The following is a 24,286-nucleotide window of genomic DNA, read 5'->3' as shown; positions in this document are numbered from 1 at the left end:
TTTTTTTCAGGGGTAGGGAGTGAACAGATGCCTCAATGTCCAGGATACAAAAGGCACCACACAGAACGAGGTGGAGGAAGATGGCTTTTTCCCTGTCTGTCCCGGTCAATACCACCTCTTCCCTGAAGAAGGGCCTTCCCAGCTTTGTCACTCACCCCATTCCAGACACGTCCACATTGTCTAAGTCACATAAAAAGAGGAGCTTGAATGGGGATTAAACCACAAGCAGTTTTAATGGTCTGGTTTTCTCCTTCCCATTTCCCCCACTGTTAGTATTATTATTACTACAAGAATAAAGGATTCCTGAGAGCCTGTCCCCTCCTCTCCCTGGGACCCCCTTGACAGGACTCGTCTCCACAACCCCCCCGCCCCCCACCCCGGATTTCTGTCTGGGGAAAAAAAAAAAAGATAAGTGAAAGGCACTGCAGGGGTGGAGGGCTTGAGTGCCAAGGAGTCTGAGGGGGGCACTAGGGCAAGGCCAGGGCTGCCATGGGCCCACAGGGGTTGAGGAGAGTGCCCCTGACCACCCCAGCATTGGGCCTTCGCGTCCTCCCACCCCCTGTCCCACATGGGGAACTGCAGCAAGAAAATAATTAGTGTTGGGCTCAGAAAGAAGGAATGGAGGACCCACTCTACTAGGACCCAAGGGCCAAACCCAAGGCAGGAACCTCAAATAACTACCATTCTCAAAAGCTTGTCCCTGGGGGTTAGCAGGAGAGGAATTGAACAAAACATGAATTCTAATGGGGAACTCCCCAGCCCAGGGACCAGGCAGCAGCAGTGAACCAGGCTCCCAAGGAAGAGGGAAGGGGCTAGTGAGTCCAGGCCTGGGCCCTAGTTGTCCCCACTGCCCCCTTGCCGAGCCCTGATGAACGCCATGCCGTGTGTGCGGAAATGGGTCTTGAGGTTGAGAGGGCTGTCGCAGCTCTTGCCACAGACCTTACATGTCAGTGGGCCCCCAGAAGCTGGCAAGGGTGAATCTCCCCCCTCTAGGTCAGACCTGGAAGGAGGGGGGGCTTCTTCCTCCCCATCCCCCAGGCCCAGGGCACTGGCACTCCCCACACCCCGTTTCTTCTTGTGGCTGATGAAACGGTGCCGGCTCAGGGAGCCAGGGGAGGCGAAGCACAAGCCGCAGTCGAGGCACTGCTGGGCACCGCCATCCACCCTCAACCCCACCATGAGGCTCTGCTCCGCTGAGCTGCTGCTCCGGTAGCGCAGGGGGCCGTGGCCTCCCGCCCCAGGGCCGCCCCTGGGGGACTTGGCTGGAGGTGTCGTGCTGTCAGGCTCCTCACTGCAAGAGTCAGAGGACTGTCGGCGTTTCCGTCCCGGCCCCTGGAGAAGAGAGTGAAGCAACTGGGCCTCCCTGTCACCCCCCACCGTCCCTGGCACCCCTGCCCAGCTTCCTGAGGCCTTGGCTACAACCACGCAGGCTCCCGCTCCCACAGCCCTCATGCAGCAGGGTGGGCCTCCACCTACCTGGGCTCTGGCACCAGGGCCCCGAGCCAGGGCGCTCCCCCGGCCAGGGGACTGGGCCCCGAGCGGCAAGCCGTGCCGGACCTGGACGTGTTTCTCCAGGATCAGGCGGCTGCTGAAGGTGCGTTTTCCCTCTGTGCAATACCTAAAGGGGAGAGCGGGCGGGGTGGGCTCCAGCGGCACAGCCCAAAGACCAAGGCTCGTGGCTTGAGCAGAGGGAGGCCTCAAATGTCAGTCCACTCAGACCTAAGAGGCAGGCGGGAAGGTATTTTGGGGAACCAGGGTTGGGGGCACCCTGCCAGACAGAAAAGAAGCGGGTCAGGGGGTAAGGGTTACCTGCATGGGTAAACTCGCTTGATGCCCTCGTGATTGACCCTGACGTGGCGCCTCAGGCTGGGGGCGGAGCAGAAGGAGCGCTCACACAGGCGACAGGGAAACTTTTTCACTGACTAGGAGAGCAGGGGTTGGGGGGGTCTCAGAGCCAGGCTCCATGCAGGACCCCAGCCCCACTGCCACACAGGTCAATCCCAGTGCTGCCCCCCCAGCCCATCTTGCTCCTCGGGGGCAACCCACTCACCTTGCCATGCTCCTTCTTCATGTGACCCACGTACTCGTCACGCTCAGGGAACCAGGAGTGACAAAGGCCACAGGTCCAGCCTCCAGGGCCCCCACCCCCGCCCTTGACGCCTTTGCTCCCCAGTTCTCGCCGGGGCCGTTTGGTTGGGCGAGGGGGCTCAGGGGAGCTGGGCAGTTCTTCCTCTTCTGAGGATGAAGAAGATTCCTCAGTAGGGGCAGCTGCTCCTCCCCGAGACACAGCCAGCTCCTCAGGCTCAGTCTTGGGGGTCAGAAGGGCACCCCCGGCCCCTTTCCCAGGAGTCTCCTCCCCTGAGCGCCCAGACTGATGGGTGTTCTGTGAGAGGGAGACAAGGGGGGATGGCTGGTGTGGGGGAGGGCCTGGCTTTGCCAGAGTCCCGGCTTCTCCCCTGCTCCCACTTCCGGAGGGGTCCCCAGTCAACACAGCTGAGCACCCCGCCTCCGTCCCTCGACTCCTGTACCTTGAGATGTTCCAGCATAGTCCTTTTTTGGGCAAAAAGCAGAGGACAAGATGGGCACTTAAAGACGCTGACACGCTGGGGCAGCAAGTGCTGGTCGAAGTGCGAGGAGAGGAGGGGTTTGTGAGTGAAGACCGTGTCACACATGGCGCACTTGTAGATCATCCTGGGCGGGTGGAGAAGACAGTGCAGACATCCTGCCCCATCGAGGCCCAGCCCCCTCCACCCGCCCCTCCTCACGCTCCCTCCCCAGGTCTCACTTGGCCTGCTGCGTGTGGAAGCTAGGATGCTGGGTGTAGAGGTGGGCGTGGGCGCTGGGTGCAGACTTGAAGGCCATGGGGCAGATGGGGCACTTGTGGAAAACCTCGCAGTGTGACGTCTGGATGTGGGACTTGATGGAGTTCACACCCCCAAAGACCACTGCACAGCTGGGGCACCTTGGGGAGTAAGTAGGAGGCGCCGTGGTGAGCTGGGGGCATCTCCACGGCCACCTCCAACCCCACACTCATTTCTCGGGGACTGGGTGGACTCTTAAGGAGTTAATCAGCGGTGGAACACGAGCAAGTGGAGGAAGGAGGGAACTGCAGCACCCAGTTCCCCAAGGGAGGCCTGCGGAGGCAGAGAGGCAGAGCTGATGCTCTGGAGGGGGCCCCACTTGCTCCCTCTCCGTGGGGAATGAAGGCAAGGCAGAGAGCGCTCTGGCTGCGTTTGCTAACACACCAGGGTTGAGTGATTCAACAGGAGAGATGGGGCTCGCCACAGTGAGAGGCCATCCGAAAGGCTGGTCCCAGGAGCCACGAGACCACCAAGTACAGGAGGAATATTGTTGAGGGACTATTGGGAGGAGAGGTGGGAGGCACCTGTATCCTACGCGGCGAGAGAAATGCAGACAGGCCTCCCGGAGGTGGGTCTGAAAATTGGCTTGCAGAAAGTTGCCCCCGCACTCAGGGCAGACATGGGGAGGTCGGTTCTTATGCATGCGCTGGTGGGCACTGAAGCTGCAGCGATTGGGGAGCATCATGGTGCAGGTTGGGCACACCTGTCGAGGGGGTTGAAACCAGGTGAGTCTGTGAGGAGTGGCCTGTCCCCCATTCCTTCTCCTAACCAAGCCCCCACACCTTCCTAGATCCTGTCCCCGTGGCATCTGGCTGTCCCCGTCCCAGGGAGGGGCTGGGAAAAGTAACTCACATTGCTGGTGGCGCCAGGGGCAGGGGGCCCGAGCTGCTGGAAGTGGGCAGCCATGCCAGCCTTGTCCCGGCACTGCTCCTTGCACTCCAGGCAGCGGAAGCAGGTGTAAGCAGAGGTGGCAGGGGCGGCAGGCGGCTCGGCTGAGAGTGGCAGCACAGGGGCCTCAGCGGCAACTGCAGTAACGGCGGAGGAGGTGATGGCCCCGTCACCCTTGCCCAAGGTAGGCAAGGCTGGAGGTCCGAGGGCAGATGGGACAGCCAACAGGGGCGTGATGTCCGGCTGCCCCACCATCTGGTCCAGGGCCACCGGCCTCATGACCAGGTGTGAGCACTGCATGACGAGCCCCTTGTCCTTGTGCTCACGGGCATGCAGCAGCAGGCTGCACTTGTTGAAGAAGACTAGGCGGCGGGCGCAGTGGTTGCACGTGACCTCGATGCGCATGCTCCGGCGGTCATAGTGTCGCGCCAGGCTCTTCTCCAACGAGAAGGCGTCCCCACACTCGAGGCAGCGGTAGCCCGTGGGCGGCAGGGCCAGCCCGGCCTCAGCCGGTGGACTCAGGTTTGGCCGGTAGGCAGGCAGCAGGTTCTTGCTGTTGAGGATCTTGTTGAAGGCCTCCACCAGGCTAGACTGGGTCCGTGAGATCACCGTGCCACCCCCTGCCCCCGGCCCGGTGGCCGGCTTAGAGGGCTGCACCATCACCACCGAGGCACCATTCACCTTCTGCCCCCCGGCCCCCAGCCCTGCCCGCCCCTCAGCCTTGGGCAGCGCTTGGGGCACCAGACCCAGCACATTCTTAGCCATTGTCTTAGGGCTGGGGGCAGTGCCTCCAGGCAGAACCACGGCTTTGCGGGCCACACTGGCTGCCATCAGCATGGCAGTGCTTGCGTTCTGGATGGTGGCCACGGGCAGCACAGTGCCCTTTAGCCTCGTGCCATCACCCAGCTGGACACTCACCACCTTTGGACCCTCAGGGGTCGGGGTTGCGGGGGACAGCTTCAGGAGGCTAGCCTCTGCCAGGAAGCCCCCTTCAGGCAAGGGGGCAGGGGGATCAGGGTCTGAGGGGACCCGGGTTACAGTCCTTGTGATATTCCCGCAGGATGTTTTAATGGTCTTAATCCGTACCTTGAGGGGCCTAGAGGAGCTGGAGGAGGCAGGGGAGTCATTGCTGTCCTCATCTGCAGCCTCGGCTCCACTAGAGGGACTCTGGGGACTTCCTGGGGGAGACTTGTCCACTGGTCCCTCATCCTCTTCTTCCTTTAGGGGCTGACAACTGGGCACTTTAGGGGAGGCAAGAGGGCTCTGGTGCCCTGGAGACTTCTTGAAGAAGGACACCCCTGCAACCCGGGAAGGGGAGACACTGGCAGGGATGCCCGTGGCCTCAGGGCTAGAGCCTGAGCCTGAGCCTGGTAGGCTCTGGGGATGAAGAGGGCTGCAGCTTTCCTGCTTCAAGGCCCCCAGCAGTGGGGGAGAACCAGGGGGCAGCAGGGCTGGGCCATTCTCCCGAGCCAGCTCAAAGGGAGAGGAGAAAGGAGGTGGGGTCATGGCCCCTTCCCGAGGTGGGGAGGGCGCAGAGGGAGGAAGGGGATCAGGGTGCTCCCCTGGCTCAGGCCCAAAATGAGCAAAGAGGTCCAGGGGAGCTTTGCCTTCCATGGATTTTTCTTTCCAGGTACCCCCACTGGGAGGAGCTGGAGAGTGCGGGGTTCCTGGAAGGGATGGCTCAGGGCCCCCAAAACCATTTTGCATCAGACGAGGTCCAATAGACCCTTCCTTAGTCACTCCCCCAGCCCGGGCCCCTTCTCCTCCTGAACTCCCAGCCAGGGACTCCGACTGCTCAGGACACACAGTGTTCTTGACAATGACGCTGACTGCTGAGACATCCGGCGGTGGCAGGCCATGGTCAGAAGCCTGGGCGGGCAAATCAGGGCCATCCCCGGCAGCTGCTGCTGTTGCTTCTCCAGATTCACCTCCTACACTGGGTTCTGGCTTCCCTGGGCCTCCTGGCCCCTCATTTTCTTCTGGTCCAGAGTGGATGGCTTCATTTGCATCAATGTCGGGGATGTCAAAGGCAGCAAGGAGGTCATCAAAATCAGGGGTCTTCATGTCCCCCATGGCAACAGGTCCCAGACCTGAGGAAAACAGGAAAAAGAGAGAGAAACTGAGACCTCTGGAAGCAGGAACGCTGGACCTCCTCCCTCAAGGTCTCCAAATTCACCCGCTCTCAGAACCCATGCACACTCTGACTTGGGTACACCTCCACCATAGTGCAAATCCTAGAGAGCTGGTGGAGGCACCTGTTTTGCCAAACCCTAAAATTGAAAGGAATGTAGTATGCACATTCCAGGGAGGACACCAAAATCCGGAGAAAGCAAAGGAAAAGAGACTTCTCAGAAATACAGATAAAAGGGACTTCCCTGGTGGTCCAGTGGTAAAGAATCCACCTTCCAACGCAGGGGACACGGGTTTGATCCCTGGTCAGGGAACTAAGATCCCACATGCCGTGGGGGCTGAGCTTGTACGCTTCAACTAGAGAGCCTGCAGGCTGCAAACTGCAGAGCCCACATTTTCTGGAACCCGCGCACCACAACTACAGAGCCCATGTGCCCTGGAGCCTGCGTGCCACAACTAGAGAGAAGCCCACACACCGCAACGAAAGATACTGCATGCCTCAGTGAAGATCCTGCATGCTGCAACTAAGACCTGATGCAGCCAAAAATAAATAAATAATAAAAAAATCTTAAAAAAAAATACAGGTAAGAGATAAGGGAGTAGAGACGGGGGGAGTTCAGTGAGCATCTTAGTTGAAACCACTTCAACCCCTCCTGTGCCCAGCACAGAATCAATTAATCAATACTACTATTAAGGAGGAGGATGTACATGATGCTCTAGGTTTAAGGGCTCATTCATGGCAGCATGGGATCCATTCATATTCTTCATGGATCTTCTGGGGGTCCACAGAGATCTGAAAGGCCATGTGTACAAAGGGGCATGTGACTTTAGACAAGATGTAAGAATTGATTCTAGTTCCAACCTTATCAATGGCCTGCTGTATAAGCAAGTTACTCCACCGCCTTACTTTTGCTGTCTGAAAGAGGGGACAAGTAATCTATATATCACAGGGTTGTTCTGAGCATGATATGAATCATAAACGTGAGAGCCAGAACCCAGAGTATGATTTATTATTACAGCTAGGACAATAAGGATATGCCAGGCCGAAAAGGAGCTGGGAGGGAATAAGCACTGCAAATCTGGGGCTGGGGTCAGAGACAAGAGTCAGGGTTCATGTAAGCTCAAGTCTGGGCCACTTGGGGTCATTACTGGCACCTGGAGATCTAGCTTGGTTAACAGGGAGAAGTGGGCTCAGGGAAGTTACCCAAGAGACCAAGATGGAAAGAATAAGACACAGGAACAGAAAGAGACAAAGAGAAGAAACAGGAAAACCATAACAGCAGTCTGGTCACAAGGGCCCCAGCCTAGGCCTCTCCTGTCACAAACACCTGCTGCTCGCTCACCTACCTTCCCAAGAGTGCCTGGCCCTTCCCAAGCCAACCCCTCCTCCTTCCCTCCCTCCCTCCTTCCCCATCTTGCTCTCTCAGGGCTAAAACTCCAGGGTATGAGCTTATCCAGCACAGCTGCCACAATGGGGAAAAGCCAGGCCCCTCACCCCTGTCATTTCTGTTCTGAGCTCCTCACCCCAGTTTATCCCCAACTCACACTCCTCACCCTTTTCATTTTCCCTTGGCAACAGTGGCCCAGGAAGTCTCACCCAACCCCCATCTGTCCCAGTACAAAAAAAAAAAGGTCCCACAGGACTTATGTGGCACTAAACCAACAAGAAGGCCAGCCTAGAGCTTGTGGGGGACCCAGGTGTGTTCCCTACCCATTTCTCCCCACAAGTGTTTCTATACCTAGGAAAATGCAACTGAAGGATTCTCTTTCCCTCCACATTCCCTGCCCACAAGGCAAGCCATTTCCCAGGGCCAATTCTCTCACCTCTTTCCAGCCTTTAGACTGTAACTGGAGATAGTCCCAGCAGGTGGCAGCTGGCATTGCTGGGACCAAAATGGGGGTGGAGGGAGAGGGTACCAACTAGAGGAAGAACGAAAGGGGAGTGCTGCTCTCATCCCCCTCTAGTTAATTTACAGGATCTGGGTTTAAACAAAGCCCTCCGCCCCTTGCCTCTGCCCAGCTGGATCGCTAGGGCCCTCCCCTGGCCGGCTCCCTCCCGACCCCGAGAGACCAGAGCTACCTTCCGCTCAAACCCTCAGAAAAGTGGGCTGGTGGAGCCCAGATCAGTGGGGACTATGAGAAAACATCTGCAAACTTGCCTCCCCCAAGCAACTCCCCCGTTGGCGTCCAAGTGACTTAGAGGTCATCGGAGAGCCAGGAGCAGACAGTAGATCAAGCAGCGGAGCTCAAGGCCGAAGAGGCTTCCCCGCCCCACGGCTCAGGCCTTTCTGCGGCTGCTGCGCCCTGTCTCTTGGGCTCCAGCCCCCCTCCTTCCCTCTGTTCTTCCCCAAAGCCAAAGGAAGGGGCTGAACAGGAAGAGGGTGAACTGGCCTGGGTCGGGTGGGGGCTCCGCGTCCCTTTCCCTGGCCCGGGGCCTGCTGCGCAGAGGAGGGCGAGGGGCCGGCGGCCGGGGGTGATTAGGCTGCCGCCAAGCTGGGCAGCGGCCGGAATTAAGTCCCTGCCATCTGCCGAGGACCGGCGCGGGGAGCATGTCCAGGGTTGCGGAAAAGGGGCGGGGTGTACACGTGAGAAGCCAGAGGGTAAACTGAGGCGCGCCGCGCTTTTCTAGCTCTCACCAGCGTACTAAGGGAAGGACGGGCCTTGGCCAGACCAGGCCCTCGGGGAGCTGCCGCGCAGCACCTCCCGGCCCAAGACTACACCGGAGCAGGGGAGGCGTGGAAAGAGAGTAGTGGGGAGGGGACAGTTTTTGCCAGACTCGCAGCTCTCCAGCCGGGGTCCGTCCCAACTCCGACCTCCTCCCCTCCCTCCCTGCGCAGCGTAGCCTCCTCCCCCCGAGGGCTCCCGAGGCTCTCTCGAGACTGGGGAGGAATCGGAAGGCACGCCGCGGCCTGGGGCACGAGCCTGGGTCCCGTCCGGGCCCGGACGCTGACCCGTGCCCAGTCGGGGTGCAGGCTCCACTCCGGCCTGGCCCAGTTCCCCTGCCCCCACCCCCGGACACGGACACCATTTTAGGTCGCGACATCCCGCAGCTTCCAGTCCCCGGGCCGCGCTTCGGACGCCTCTCGGGCTGGGGGCGCCAGGAGTTGGGGACCCCTACCCCCTCTCCACGTTTACCCTGCTAAGGGCTGTGCTTTCAATAGGCTAGGAGTTTCGCCCACGGGCCCCAAGGAATGAGGGCGACGTCGGGGCCCCGGTAGAAGCCATCCCGGGGGGCGGCGCGGAGAGGGGGGTAGTTGACCAAGTGGGGGAGGGGCGGGGGGTATTAACCCGCCCCCCCAGGGGGCGGGGACAAAGGCGGGTATTTACCCCAGGCACACTTACTTGTTCCGCTCCCAATGCGGGCCGAGACCCGGCGGTCTCTTCCAAGCTCCAGTCGCTGCTGCTGCCGCCGCCGCCGCCGCCGCCGCCCTCCCCACGACCGCCGCTACTTCCTGCTTCTCTCCCGTTCAGCCTCCCCCTCCCTCAGCTCCCTTCGCGTTCCAGGTCTGGGCTGCCCGCTTTCGCACTCGCCATTGGTCAATACCCCCGTCGTTCAGTACTACGCCCCGCCCAGCTCCGTACTGGGTTGGTCTTAAGTACTGCCGCTCGGAAACAGCTCCGCACAGGCTTCCCAGCCTCATTGGGCAAGAAGCCTAGTCCTTCTGGAGATGCTTCTTCACATTGGTTACGCCGGGGCCCACTGCCCCATCTGTGCATCTCAAAAATGATTGGCCTCCGCCACTGTCGTTTAAAAAGAAGCCAGTCTGATCCCCTGCTTTCCTACAGGAGGAGGTGACTATCCCAGGTGCGTCTCCGCCCTCTCACTCCCTATTGGCCGCGATCCCTGAAGCCTGCAGTTCACTTATGCAAATTTAGAGAACTCTGCTTCTATTTGTTGGGCAGGTTGAGGAGAACCGCGTTGGCTCCGAGTGGAGCCCGGATGTGTTGATCCGTTTGCGGTGTTTTCTCAAGCTAAACCCCAAATGTCAGTCATGCCGTGCAGAAGTCACAGAATAGGACGTCACCGAAAGCATCACGTCATCTGGTTGACCATTTCCTCGCGGTTTTCCCACTGTCTAAGTCGTCATATAATCTGAATGGATGGGGTCCTCGCACGGGCTAGCTCCTGGGCGATGGCGTCACCCACTGCTCCTCCCTCTGCAGGAGGGCTTGTAGTGGGGGCGGGATTTGGAGTGTGGAAGGCACAGGCACCTGAAGCCTGGGACGGGCTTGCAGACCGGAAGTAGAGGAGAGGTGACGTTAGTGTGCTGGCGTGGCCTGGGCCATTTCCAAAGGGGTCTTAAAGCGGCATTGTGGAACGCTTCCTAAGCACGGGGATGGGGGAGGGGGAAACCCGCCCCGTGTCCATTACCCATTTAAGAGGTCTCCTTTCCCCGCCCACAGCACGGGGTAGGGGGTGGAGTCGAGGCCGGTTTTCCCGCGCTTTGTTACCCCGCCCCCTGGAGGAGGGGGAAGGGGAGGGGATGCTAGGAAATTTGAGTTACCTTGATACTCTCTAATCCGCAAGCGCTTGCAGAATTCGTCTGCAAGTCCAGCGTGCCAGCTCTCGCACACCCTAGCCGGCCTGCGAGCCTGCACATCCTGCCTTGCACACAGCCGCTGACAACCTGGATGTTGTTATTAAGGTGGTTCTGTTACCCTGTCCAGGACCCCTGGACCCCGGACACTCTGGCGCGCCCTGAGAGTTTGCGTGGGTAATAGCGACTGTATTGAGGTGTGAATCAGAACCTCCACCACTTATCACATGGTTACATCGGGCAAGTCGTTCAAGCTCCCCGAACCAGTTTTTTCATGGATAAAATTGGGATCATAATGCCCACCAGACATGATTGTGAGGATTTCAAGCGTTTAGAATGTAAAAGTGCTTTGTAAAGCGATGGGCAAATGGGATTAGTGCCCCCCTTTCCGGCGCCGTCCTTCTCAAGGTTGCCTGCAATTGCTCCAGCTCACGGCGCCTCGTCCACCTCTGAACAACTAACTAGAATCGCATACTGGATGTAGCCAACCGGCATTCCATTCTCATCTCCTTCTGTGAGTCTTCCTGTATGGAGCCATAATTACTACTCATATACACGCACTATGTGTGGGACCTATTATGAGAATTTAGATATAGTAACTCATTTAATCGTTACCAAAACCCTGTGAGGGAAGTGCTATTATTAGCTCCATATTACTGAGCAGGAAACTGGCACAGACAGGTTCGGTTAGGTCACTTGCCCAAGGTCGAAGGCAGTGGAGTTGAAATTCTTAGAGTGCAGACAGCTAAACACTTTTTCACGTATTCCCTTGCCAGGAGGGTTCGGGATAGGTTTGTTCTTCAATTAGATACACTAATTGTATTTAAGAAATATTTTAGTTCAACTAATACTTCTTGAGCACCGTCTATAAGACACTGTTGTGGGCACTGGGGATACAGCAGTGAACAGAACAGACAAGAATCCCTGTCCTTGTGACACATACATTCCTGTGGACAAGACAATAAATATGATAAGTGAAAAATATACAGAACTATGTAAGAAATTGCCGAGGAGAAAAATAAAGCAGGGCTATCAAGCCATGAAAAGACATGGAAGAACTTTAAATGCACATTGCTAAGTGAAAGAAGCTAATCTGAAAGGGCTATATACTGTATGATTCCAACTATGTGTCATTCTGGAAAAGAAAACTATGGAAACAAAAAAAGATCAGTAGTTGCTAAGCTTTTGGATGGAGGGAGGGATGAAAGGGATGAAAGGGTAGAGTATAGGGGATTTTTAGGGTAGTAAAACTATTCTTGGGACTTCCTTGGTGGCGCAGTGGTTAAGAATCCACCTGCCAATGCAGGGTACCCGGGTTCCATCCCTCGTCCAGGAAGATCCCACATGCCACGGAGCAACTAAGCCCATGTGCCACAACTACTGGGCTCGTGCACCTAGAGCCCGTGGTCCACAACAAGAGAAACCACTGCAATGAGAAGCCCGCGCACCTCAATGAAGAGTAGCCTGCCCTCATAACTAGAAAAACCGCGCAGCAAAAACCCAAGGCAGCCAAAAATAAATTATTAATTTTAAAAAAACTATTCTTTATGACACTGTAATAGTTGTTACATGACATTATACATTTGTCAAAAGCCCTAGCGTAAGATATGGACTTTAATTAATAATGTACCAATATTGATTCATTAATTTTAACAAATGTACCACTAATACAAGATGTTAATAACAGGAGAAACTAGGGGAAAGGAAGCATATGGAAACACTCTGTAATTTCTGCTCAGCTTTTCTATAACCTAAAACTGCTCTAGGAAATAAAGTCTATTAATTTTTTTAAAATGTGAAAAAGCAAAGCAGGGAAGGAGGACAAGACGTGTGAGGAGGGGTGCAATGTTAGATAGGGTAGACAGTGAAGGCCTTTCTGAGAAGGTGGCATTTAAGTAAAGGCTGAAAAGTTGTGAATGAGCCATGCAGGTATCTGGGACAAGAACATACCAGGAAGAGGGAACAACTACAGGGTTTTGAGGTGGGAGCATTTTCCAGAGAGGTAACGGGGTGGGAGGAGTGGATCAGATCATGGGATACTTTGGGGGTTAATGGAAGGACTTTGGTTTTCTGTCAAAGTAAGACAAGAAGGTGACAAATGACATGGTGGCGTGACTTACCTTTTTTTAAATAAATAAATAAATTTATTTATTTATTTTTGGCTGTGTTGGGTCTTCGTTGCTTTGCACAGGCTCTCTCTAGTTGTGGCGAGCGGGGGCTACTCTTCATTGCGGTGCAGTGTGCGGGCTTCTCATTGCAGTGGCCTCTCCTGTTGTGGAGCACGGGCTCTAGGCATGTGGGCTCAGCAGTTGTGGCACACAGGCTCAGTAGTTGTGGCTCGCGGGCTCCAGAGTGCAGGCTCAGTAGTTGTGTTGCACGGGCTTAGTTGCTCTGTGGCATGTGGGATATTCCTGGACCAGGGATGGAACCCATGACCCCTGCATTGGCAGGTGGATTCTTAACCACTGCACCACCAGGGAAGTCTCCTCACTTACCTTTTAAGAGGGTAGGATGTGGGGTACAAGAAAAAGAAACTCAAAACTTTGGGGCCTGAGGGAGTAGAAGAATGATGTTACCATTTCCTCAGCTGGGAAGACTGCAGGAGAAGCAGGTTCTGGGGTAAGTTCAGCAGCTCAACATACATACATACATACATACATATATATATATATATATATATATATATGAGAGATATAAATTTGAGTGTCATCAGCTTTTAGAAAGTATTTAAAATCTGGGTCTTTACACTAACAATGAAATATCAGAAAGATAAAGTAAAAAAACAAAAATCCCTTTTAAAGTCACATCAAAAAAATAGAAATAAAATACTTAAGAATAAACATGACCAAGGAGGTGAAAGACTTATATGCTGAGAACCATAAAACATTAATAAAGGAAACTGAAGATGATTCAAAGAAATGGAAAGATATCCCATGCTCTTGATTGGAATAATTAATATTGTTAAAATGGCCAAACTACCCAAAGCAATCTACAGATTTAATGCGATCCCTATCAAATTAAGCATGACATTTTTCATAGAACTAGAACAAACAATCCTAAAATGTATATGGAACCATGAAAGATCCAGAATTGCTAAAGCAATCCTGAGGAAAAAGAAAAGAGCTGGAGGTACAACCTTCCCAGATTTCAGACAATACTACAAAGTTACAGTAATCAAAACAGCGTGGTATTGGCACAAAAACAGACATATATATCAATGGAACAGAATAGAGAGCCCAGCAATAAACCCACATACCTACAGTCAATTAATCTTCCACAAAGGAGTCAAGAGTATACAATATGCAACACCACCTTCTCTTCAGCAAGTGGTGTTGGGAAAGCTGGACAACCACATGTAAATCAATGAAGTTAAAACACACCCTCATACCATACACAAAAATAAACTCAAAATGGCTTAAAGACTTAAATATAAGACATGACACCATAAAAATCCTAGACGAGAACAGAGGCAAAACATTCTCTGTCATAAATCTTACCAAAGTTTTCTTAGGTCAGTCTCCTAAGGCAGTAGAAATAAAAGCAAAAATAAACAAATGGGACCTAATCAAACTTATAAGCTTTTGCACAGCAAAAGAAACCATAGACAAAATGAAAAGACAACCTACAGATTGGGAGAAAATATTTGCAAATGATGCAACTGACAAGGGTTTTAATTTCCAAAATATACAAAGAGCTCATACAACTCAATAACAAAAAAACAAACACCCCAATCCAAAAAATGGACGGAAGACCTAAATAGACATTTCTCCAAATAAAACATACAGATGGCCAACAGGCACTTGAAAAGATGCTCAACATTGCTAATTACAGAAATGCAAATCAAAGCTATAATGAGTTGCCATCTCACACTGGTCAGAATAGCTGTCATTAAAAAGTCTACAGGGATGGGCTTCCCTGGTGGCGCAGTGGTTGAGAGTCCGCCTGCCGAGGCAGGGGACACGGGTTTGTGCCCCGGTCCGGGAAGATCCCACATGCTACGGAGCGGCTGGGCCCGTGAGCAATGGCCGCTGAGCCTGCGCGTCCGGAGCCTGTGCTCCGCAACGGGAGGGGCCACAACAGTGAGAGGCCCGCGTACCACAAAAAAAAAAAAGTCTACAGGGACTTCCCTGGTGGCACAGTGGATAAGATTCCACACTCCCAATGCAGGGTGCCCGGGTTCGACCCCTGGTTGAGGAACTAGATCCCACATGCATGTCGCAACTAAGAATTCGCATGCCACAACTAAGGAGCCCGCATGCCACAACTAAGGAGGTTGCCTGCCACAACGAAGGAACCCATGTGCTGCAACTAAGGAGCCGGCGATTCATGACTAAGACCTGGCGCAACCTAAATAAATAAATAAAAATTTTTTAAATGTATACAAATAACAAATGGAGAGGGTGCAAAAAAAGGGAACCCTCCTACACTGTTGGTCGGAATGTAAATTGGTGCAGCCACTATGGAAAGCAGTATGGAGGTTCCTAAAAATAGAGTTGCCATATGATCCAGCAATCTCACTTCCAGACATATATCCAGACAAAACTATAACTTGAAAAGATACATGCACTCCAGGGTTCATAGCAGCACTATTTAAAATAGCCAAGACATGGAAGCAACCTAAATGTCCATCGACAGATAAATGGATAAAGAAGATGTGATATTAAAAAAAAGAAGATGTGGTGTATATATACATATATATATATATATATATATAATGAAATAATGCCATTTGCAGCAACACGGATGGACCTAGAGATTATCATACTAAGTGAAGTGCCAAAAAGAGAAAGACAAATACCATATGATATCACTTATATGTGGAATCTAAAATATGACAGAAATGAACTTATTTACAAAACAGAAACAGACTCACAGACATAGAAAACAAAGTTATGGTTATCAAAGGGGAAAGGGAGTGGGGGAGGGATAAATCTGGAGTTTGGGATTAGCAGATACAAACTATTATATACAAAGTAAATAAACAACAAGAATTTACTGTATAGCACAGGGAACCATATTCAGTATCCTGTAGTAAACCATAATGGAAAAGAATATGAAAAAGAATATATATATATAATATAAATACTATATATGTATATAACTGCAGCACTTTGCTGTACACCAGAAACTAACACAACATTGTAAATCAACCATACTTTAATAAAAAAATAAAATCTGGGTCAGAGTGGATGAGATTACCAAGGGAATGTAGAGAAAAAGTCCAAGGGCTGAGCCATGGGGAACTCTAAAGTTTAAAGGTCAGGGAGGTGAACAGAATCAGTAAAGGAGACTGAGAAAGATCAAAGAGGAAGGAGGGAACCAGGAGAGGGTTGTGTCCTTGAAGTCAAATAAAGAATGTTTCAAGGAGGAGGAAAGAATAATGACCTGTCAGATGCCACTAGAAGATCAAATAAGATGAAGCCTAAGAACTGACCAATGAATTAAGCCAAATGGAGGTCATGGGTGATCATGATAAGAACAGATTAGGTGGATTGAGGGCAACAAAAACTTTCCTGTAGTGGGTACAAAAGAATGGAGTAGGGGTTGCAAAAAAAATTTTTTTAAAAAGGAGACAGTGACTATAGACAATATTTTCAAAGGAGGGAAGATGAAAAATGGGGTGGTAACTGGAGGAAAAAGACAGGAAAGGACTATTTCAAGATGAAGAAATCTCAGTATGTTAGTACACTGGTAGAAAAGATCCTGTAGAGGGGAAAAACTGACATTGCAGTAAAGAGACAGAGAAAATTTCCTGGAGCCAAGTGCTTAAAAAGGTGAAGGGTGGGGTCTAGTTCACAAATAGAGGAACATGGATAGTTCACCCATAATAAAGGACAGAAGGCAGAGTAAGTGGACATGGTGAGGAAGCTGTGGAAGGTCTCTCAGTATTGTCACAAATAAAGAAACAAGATCATCCCCTAAGAGCTCATGAGGATGATGAAAGAACTAGAAATTTGAGGAGAGAGAAAGTAGCAAGTAGGCATTCGGGAGAGAGGAATGAACTGGGAGACCAAGCAGCCAGGGGATTAGAAGGCTCATTTACAAGGATATTGAAATCAAGAATTATAACAGGAGTTGTGTAGGAGAGAGTGACAGAGTGGGGTGAGGGCAGTAGATGGCTGCAACAAGGAGTGGCAGTGGGTGGTATAATCATGTGTGCGTGCACGTTCCTAGCTCCGCAGAGCTTCCCTCTTAGCTTTTCCCACACAATAGTTACTACTATTCTGCTTCTACCACCATTGACTTGTTTTGCCTGTTCTTCAAGAACAGGCAAGAACTTCTTCAAGAACTGCTTATAAAAGAAATTGTAATATATAATTTTTGTGTATCTAGCTTCTTTCAACATTTTGTTTGTGAGATCTAATCATGTTACAGTATTATTGCTATGTATTATTTCATTTTATGAATAAACCACAATTTATCCATTCTACTGTTGATTGTATCCAGTTTTTGGTTATAAAACTACTATGGGGGACTTCCCTGGTGGCGCAGGGGTTAAGAATCTGCCTGCCAATGCAGGGGACACGGGTTAGAGCCCTGGTCTGGGAAGATCCCACATGCCGCAGAGCAACTAAGCCCGTGCGCCATAACTACTGAGACTGAGCTCTAGACCCCGAGAGCCACAACTACTGAGCCTGAGTGCCACAACTACTGAAGCCCGCACACCTAAAGCCTGTGTTCCGCGACAAGAGAAGCCACCGCAATATGAAGCCCACGCACTGCAACGAAGAGTAGCCCCCGCTCAGCGCAACAAGAGAAAGCCTGTGCGCAGCAACGAAGACCCAACGCAGCCAAAAATAAATAAATTTAAAAAAACTACTACGGGGACTTCCCCGGCGGTCCAGTGCTTAAGGCTCCATGCTTCCACTGCAGGAGGTGCGGGTTCAATCCCCGGTCGGGGAAATAAGATCCCACGAGCCACGTGGTGTGGTCAAAAACAACAACAAAAAGTAAAAACTACTATGAACATTTTTGTATCTCTATTTTGATGGACAGGTGCACTAATTTTTCCTGAGTATATACTCAAGTATAGTGGGTCTAGATATGTATGTCTCCTTTGACTAAGTAGTACCAGCTTTCCTAAGTATTCCAGTTTATACTCCCACCAGCAATTTATGAGTGTTCCAGTTGTCCTACAGTATCTTCACCAACACTTGGCATTATCAATCCTTTTAGTTTTAGGTATTTGGGTGAGTGTGTTGTGGTATTTCATTGTGGTTTTCATTTGTATTACACTGATGAAAAATGATGTTAAGCACCTTTTCATAACTCTTATTGGCCATTTGTATCATCTCTTTTATAAAGTGCTTTGTCCAGGATTTTTTGTTATTTTGTTGTTGTTGTTTGGCCTCACCTTTCAGGCATGAGAGATCTTAGTTCCCCAACCAGGGATTGACCCTTCACCCCCCTGAATTGGAAGCTCAGAGTCTTAACCACTTCCCTGGACAAAGCCAGGGAAGTCCATTTTGTTTGTTTTTGTTTTATCTTGTTTCGCTTATTGATTTGTAGTTTTTTATATATTCTTGACACAAGTCCTTTGTTAAGAATGTTAATTCCAGATATTTTCTTCCAGTCTGTGTCTTGCCTTTCTGCTTTCTTAATGGTGTTTTTTGGTGAACATAAATTCTTAATTTTTTTGGTGTGGTGAAATTCACATAATATAAAATTAACATTTTAAAGTGAACGACTGAGTAACATTTAGCATATTCATATTGTTGTGTAACCACCACATCTATCTAGTTCCAAAACATTTTCATCACCCCAGAAGGACATGCCATACCCATTAAGCAGTTGTTCCCATTCCCCAGCCTCCCAGCCCTTGGCAACCACCAACCTCTGTTCTGTTTCTATAGATTTAACTATCCAGATATTTCATACAAATGGAATCTTACAATATATGACCTTTTATGTCTGGCTTCTTTCACTTAGCAGAATGTTTTCCAAGTTCATCCAAGGAGTTCTTAATTTTGTTCTTGTTATTGTTGTCATTTTGGGCCATGCCTGGCAGGCATGGGAGAGCTTAGCTTCCCGACCAGGGATTGACCCCGCGTCCCCTGCAGTGAAAGCACAGAGTCCTAACCATGGCCAGGGAATTCCCAGAAGTTTTTAATTTTAATAAAGCTCAATTTATCAACCTTTCTCTTAAGGTTAGTGTTTTTCATGTCCTGGTTAAGGTCAAGAAACTTTTTTTTCCCCAGAAGCCTTATTTGTTTTACTTTTCACATTTAGGTTTATGACCTATTGCTTTTTATTTTTTGTTTTCACATTTTTGGTTTTCATTGGAGTATAATTGCTTTGCAATGTTGTATTAGTTTCTGGTGTACAACAAAGTGAATCAGTCATATGCATACATATATCCCCATATCCCCTCCCTCTTGAACCTTTCTCCTACCCTCCCTATCCCACCCCTCTAGGTCATCACGAAGCATTGAGTTGATCTCCCTGTGTGACGTATTGTGAATTAATGTTTGTATATGGTGTGAGGTTAAGGATCAAAGTTCATTTTTCCCCGAAGTGCATATTCACCACTTATTGAAAAGACCAACCTCTCCCCCACTGAATTACAATGGAGCAGTATTTGTTCTTTTTCTTTTTAAATAAATTGTGTTTTGTGTGGCAGCGGCGGGGGTGGGGGTGGGTGGGGGTGGGGTTGCAGGGCCATGCCGTGCAGCTTGCAGGATCTTAGTTCCCCAACCAGGGATTGAACCCGTGCCCCCTGCAGTGGAAGTGCAAAGTCCTAACCACTGGACCACCAAGGAACTCCCAGTATTGTGTTCTTGAACTGGATAGTTCCAGTAACCTCCTGATAGCCTCCCAGCTTTCTAATTGTGGCAAAGATCAGCCTACCAGGCAGACTGGTTCTGCCATGTTCTGAGAATTATTCATGGAAGTCCAGGGTAGAGCTCCTCTCATACAGCCCTTCTAACAACTTTGTAAACATCTAATTCAATAAATTCCTTTCTCCTTAAAATATCTAGACTGGATGTTGTTTATGGTACTGAACCCTGACCAATCAAGCCCTCACAGTTTTTTGTCCTTAGTGCTGTTGGTGGCATATATTATTGCCTGGAGCTTAAATTTATCTTATTTATTTCCCCAGCAGCTGCCTTGTTAAAGGTAGATGGGACTGTGGTAACAAAGAAGGGAAAAGCTTTCCTGTGGTTTATTTTATTTATTTATTTTTGGCTGCGTTGGGTCTTCGTTGCTGCATGTGGGCTTTCTCTAGTTGCAGCGAGTGGGGGCTACTCTTCGTTGTGGTGCGCAGGCTTCTCATTGCGGTGGTTTCTCTTGTTGCAGAGCACAGGCTCTAGGTGCACAAGCTTCAGTAGTTGTGGCACGTGGGCTCAAGAGAGCAGGCTCAGTAGTTGTGGCGCACGGGCTTAGTTGCTCTGCAGTATGTGGGATCTTCCCAGACCAGGGCTTGAACCTGTGGTCCCTGCATTGGCAGGTGGATTCTTAACCACTGCGCCAACAGGGAAGCTCCTGTGGTTTATTTTAAATTGTTGCTACCTAAGGGAAAACCGAGGCACTGAAACTACCATATGTGCATGTACAGACTCCAACCAAAAGTCCCTTCAGCCCACTAGACAAAACTTTCATTCAGGTAGACTTACTCTTCAGAAACTAGAAGTCCTCACACGCCCAACTCTAACACTCCCTCTCCAATCCACACCCTCTCCCTGTGTGACCTCATCCGCAAACATTTATCACCTTGGCCTAACAACTCTGCATCACTCAGATCTTCCACCTGAGTTCCAGAGTGCCACTGGAAATACCACAGACACTTCCAAGGCCCCACAATGAGAACCAAATTCACTGCTTTATACCAAACATTCTCTTGTTCTGGACTTGCATCTCAGGGAAACTTACCACCACTAACCCACACACAGAAACCTGAGCATTGTCTTTTACTCATCCCTCTTCTTTATCCCCTGTGATGACCAAGGCTTGTCCATTCCACCTCTTTAATATCTCTCAAATCCACCCCCCAAGCCCAAGATCACAACCCTTATTCCAGCCACCATCACATCTAGCCTGGTTGTTTGCAACAGATTCCTCATTCTTGCCCCATCCCAAATGAAATTTTTTTATATCAAACAAAGCTAATCATATTCAAATGCTTAAAACGCTTCACTCTCTCCAATTGCCTGTATCATAAAGTCCAAACTCCTTGGCATGTATGAGGGTGAAATATAGACATTTTACATCAACAAAAACAGAGTTTACTACCAACATATCTTCACAATAAGAAAATTTGCAGGACTTTCTTCCGGAAGAATAAAAATTATACCAGAAAGAAGATCTGCGAAGTAAGAATTTGTGAGAAAAAAAAATTAGTAAATTCATGAGTAAAGCTAAATCAACACTGCTTATATATGACAATAGTGATAATATCTGATTTACATGGTTTAAAAACAAGACAGATTTGGGGAGTATAGAGGGTACATTGTATACACTCATTTATTTTTGTTCCTTTCTGAAATCTACTGAAATGATAATAAAGAGATTTTTTAAAAGACATAAGCTCCCAAAAACAAAGAGAAGGGAAAAGACAACAGCAGTGTAATATCAGATGCTAAAAAAGCAGATGAATGTGTGTGACTGACTAGACAGATCAAAGAAAACTGAATTCTAAGTTAGTGGGCAAAGCTGAAAAACAAGCTGATTACACTGCAGATGCAGAACCCCCATGATTATCAGGAATCAGCAACGCCAGATACCTCTGAAGGGGATGGTAAATGTGGGATGAAAAACAGGAGAATTATTTGAAAATCTGTTTAAGGAAGGGTGTATCCCTGGTCCACATGGCAATTTGACTTCTCCTTCTCCACCATAGCAGAAATCTGGAAGTTTATACTCCAGAGAGGGCAGGAATATTATTCTAAAAACAGGAGGACTGAAAGAACATTTACATCCTATATTCTGAGAACCCCAGCACTTTCCCCTAGCTCAGTACCCAGAACACTAGCAATCAGAACTATAGTCTCCAAGTAGGAGACTGGAATAGGTTTGCTTCGGAGAATCTGATCTAATGATACTTACACTGGGGGTTCCCCCAGGAAAAGACCTGGCCAGATCATCCTACAGAGAACCTTACAGCTAACAGCTCCCCAAAAAGGCTCAAAAATATTGTCTCCCACATACCCTGAGAAAGTAAAATGTACCTGTGACTGAGACAGTGCAATTCTGGCCTGCCATTCATCAAGCTGAGATAATAGACACAGACAGCCAGTAAAGTTAAGAAGAAACACTATTTTCCCCAAGCTATGTAGCAGTAAAATTCATAACGACCCCTTTTTGTGACTACTGCTTTCTTACTCACTGAAAAACTTTGTTCTCTAAAATCATAAACTATAAGAAACATTGCTCTTTGAAAGGATATCAGTAAGAATGAATCATTCTTCTTTTGCCTGAAGGATCCAAGTCACATTGAGACAAAGAAGCAGCCTTGATTTACAGCCCAGGTGCAGAGCTTTAGACAAGGGATTTCTGGACACAGTATTCTACATCAATGTTTACTTCATAGTCCAGACCTGATATTAACCTCTTTACACAGATCCCTATTTATTTTGAACCTCTAAGAACTGCTGATTTTAAATTTCACCTAAGCTTCACCCTTGCCCCCAATCCTGCAGCACACATATCTTTTCCACTGTTTTGTGAGATCCTCACATTTCGCTTGGTCTGTGATCTCCCTCACTGCCACAGGCCAATAAGCCCATCCTGGCATTGGCTGGTTGGGCTAGAACAACTCTCTCAAAGAAAACTGGAGGCTTTGGTCCACCAAAGCAAGAGTAAACCAAGAAGGAAGTCCAGTGGAATATGGGAAATAGGATGCAACACAGAGAAGAAGCCAGGAGAATCCCCAGGATGAGATCCCAGGTGAGGTCACAGGGGAAAGGGCAAAGAGGCCAGAGAGGCTCCAGCAAAGAATCCCCAGGATGAGAGTGAAGGGGGGTCACAGGAGAAAGTAAGATTGACTGATACTTTCAGGAGATCCAGGCAGCTGGAGAAGAGTTTGGGGTCAATTAGTAATAGCTAGAGAACAAAAAACATTTCAAGGAAGAGAAAGTATCATATTGACTCATCTATGAATATCATTTGCATAGTCAAAATAATGTAAATTATGAATAGTCCTTTAACCAAAATTGTTACATAATTATACGGGGAAAATGGGGGAGGGAGGAGGAGGATTTAAACAGCTGAGTTCTTATCTTCCATTTTAGAAATCAGTGCATAATACTATTAAGTAAAAAATCTAGTCACTGTATGTTTTATAGAGACATGAAAAGAGATAATTAATAAAATAGCAGGTACAAGACTTGAAGGTGGTTGCTTCTAGGTAGGAGGAAATGGGGAGTGTGGGCCAGGAGGTGTTGTTTACAAGTATTATAACTGTTTAACTCCAAATTATGTGCATGTATAACTAAAAACAAAATTAAAATAGGAAAAGATAGAACTAAAATCTTGAGCATAACTGCATATTGGTTGGAAGGGATTGATGAAAGTTATTCTAATGTTTTTGTTTTGATACATTAATTGATTTTTTTTTTTTCCACACAGTGCTGCATGCGGGATCTTAGTTCCCCGACCAGGGATTGAACCTGTGTACCCTGCAGTGGAAGCACGGAATCCTAACCACTGGACAGCCAAGGAATTCCCTTAATTAATTTTGTTGTTTGTTTATGGTTTTTTTGCGGTACGCGGGCCTCTCACTTCTGTGGCCTCTCCCGTTGCGGATCACAGGCTCCGGACGCGCAGGCTCAGCGGCCATGGCTCATGGGCCCAGCCGCTCCGCGGCATGTGGGATCTTCCCGGACCGGGGCACGAACCCGTGTCCCCTGCATCGGCAGGCGGACTCTCAACCACTGCGCCACCAGGGAAGCCCCTTAATTAATTTTGATTGTTAAATGTTCATGTTAAAAATTTTAATTTAAATATTAATGGAACCAGAGTGTGTAATTTCCAAACATGTAAGAAGAAAAAAAAAGAATAAGGGGTGAAAAACCTCAAATAGTCCAAAAGAAGACAAGAAAGGGGAAGAATAAATAACAGAAAAATCTGGACAGGTTAAAAGCACCAATTTTTTTTTGTAGGAATGAATCCAGTGATAACATATCACAATCAATATAAATGGAGTAAATTCTCCGTTCAAAATACAAAGTTTGTTAGACTAAATAAAAATTAATATCCAGCTATATGTCGATTACAAGAGAAATAACTAAAACATAAGAAAAAAGGTTAAAAGTAAAAGAACAGAAAACATATGTGCCAGACAAATACTAGACAAACAAAAAAAACCTTGTGTAGATATATTAATATTAGATAAAATAAAATTTATGACTGAAAGTATGAACTAGAGATAAAAAGACTCGCCACATTGTTATGTTTTAATTCACAACGAAGACATAATTATAAACCTATATTTCTTAATGATACAGCTTCAAATTTATAAAAGAAAACTGTCAGAACTGCCAGGAGAAATTGACAAATCCACTACAATTGTGGGAAATTTTAACATATTTCCCTCAGTTAATTGATGGATCAAGAAAAAAAGTGTTTTTCACTAAGGATATAGGCGATTTGAACCGCACAGTTAAAGGTTTGGCATATTGAACTTATCTAAAACCCTGCAGCCAATAATTGGGATCGCATATTCTTTTCTTGTACACATACAACTTTTTTTTTTTTTTTTTTGCGGTACCGTTGTGGCCTCTCCCGTTGCGGAGCACAGGCTCCGGACGCGCAGGCTCAGCGGCCATGGCTCACGGGTATAGCCGCTCTGCGGCATGTGGGATCCTCCCGGACCGGGGCACGAACCCGTGTCCCCAGCATCGGCAGGCGAACTCTCAACCACTACGCCACCAG

The 24,286-nt window shown here is 49.1% G+C and overlaps 1 protein-coding gene across 4 annotated transcripts; it reads right to left on the bottom strand.

Annotated features, from left to right (window-relative positions):
* Positions 1 to 214: 214 nt before the first annotated feature.
* Positions 215 to 9,521, bottom strand: ZNF687 (zinc finger protein 687). 4 transcript variants are annotated; one of them, XM_059079816.2, is made up of 9 exons: positions 9,222 to 9,521; positions 3,714 to 5,839; positions 3,386 to 3,564; positions 2,786 to 2,962; positions 2,529 to 2,691; positions 2,051 to 2,383; positions 1,810 to 1,922; positions 1,477 to 1,618; positions 215 to 1,332 (listed from the first exon to the last, which is right to left on the bottom strand). In XM_059079816.2, the coding sequence occupies exons 2-9, from the start codon at positions 5,820 to 5,822 to the stop codon at positions 835 to 837; spliced, it is 3,714 nt and encodes a 1,237-aa protein (XP_058935799.1). In that variant the 5' UTR covers positions 5,823 to 5,839; positions 9,222 to 9,521; the 3' UTR covers positions 215 to 834. The 4 variants fall into 4 exon arrangements, with proteins under 4 accessions (XP_058935799.1, XP_066891867.1, XP_066891860.1 ...); XM_067035766.1 differs by lacking the exon at positions 9,222 to 9,521 and adding an exon at positions 8,039 to 8,109; XM_067035759.1 differs by lacking the exon at positions 9,222 to 9,521 and adding an exon at positions 7,704 to 7,762.
* Positions 9,522 to 24,286: the final 14,765 nt, after the last annotated feature.

Source organism: Kogia breviceps, chromosome 1 (genome assembly GCF_026419965.1).
Source record: "Kogia breviceps isolate mKogBre1 chromosome 1, mKogBre1 haplotype 1, whole genome shotgun sequence".
NCBI classification, from domain to species: domain Eukaryota; kingdom Metazoa; phylum Chordata; class Mammalia; order Artiodactyla; family Physeteridae; genus Kogia; species Kogia breviceps.
The sequence above is the reverse complement of the archived record's forward strand: the minus strand, read 5'-3'. Positions and strand labels throughout refer to the sequence as shown.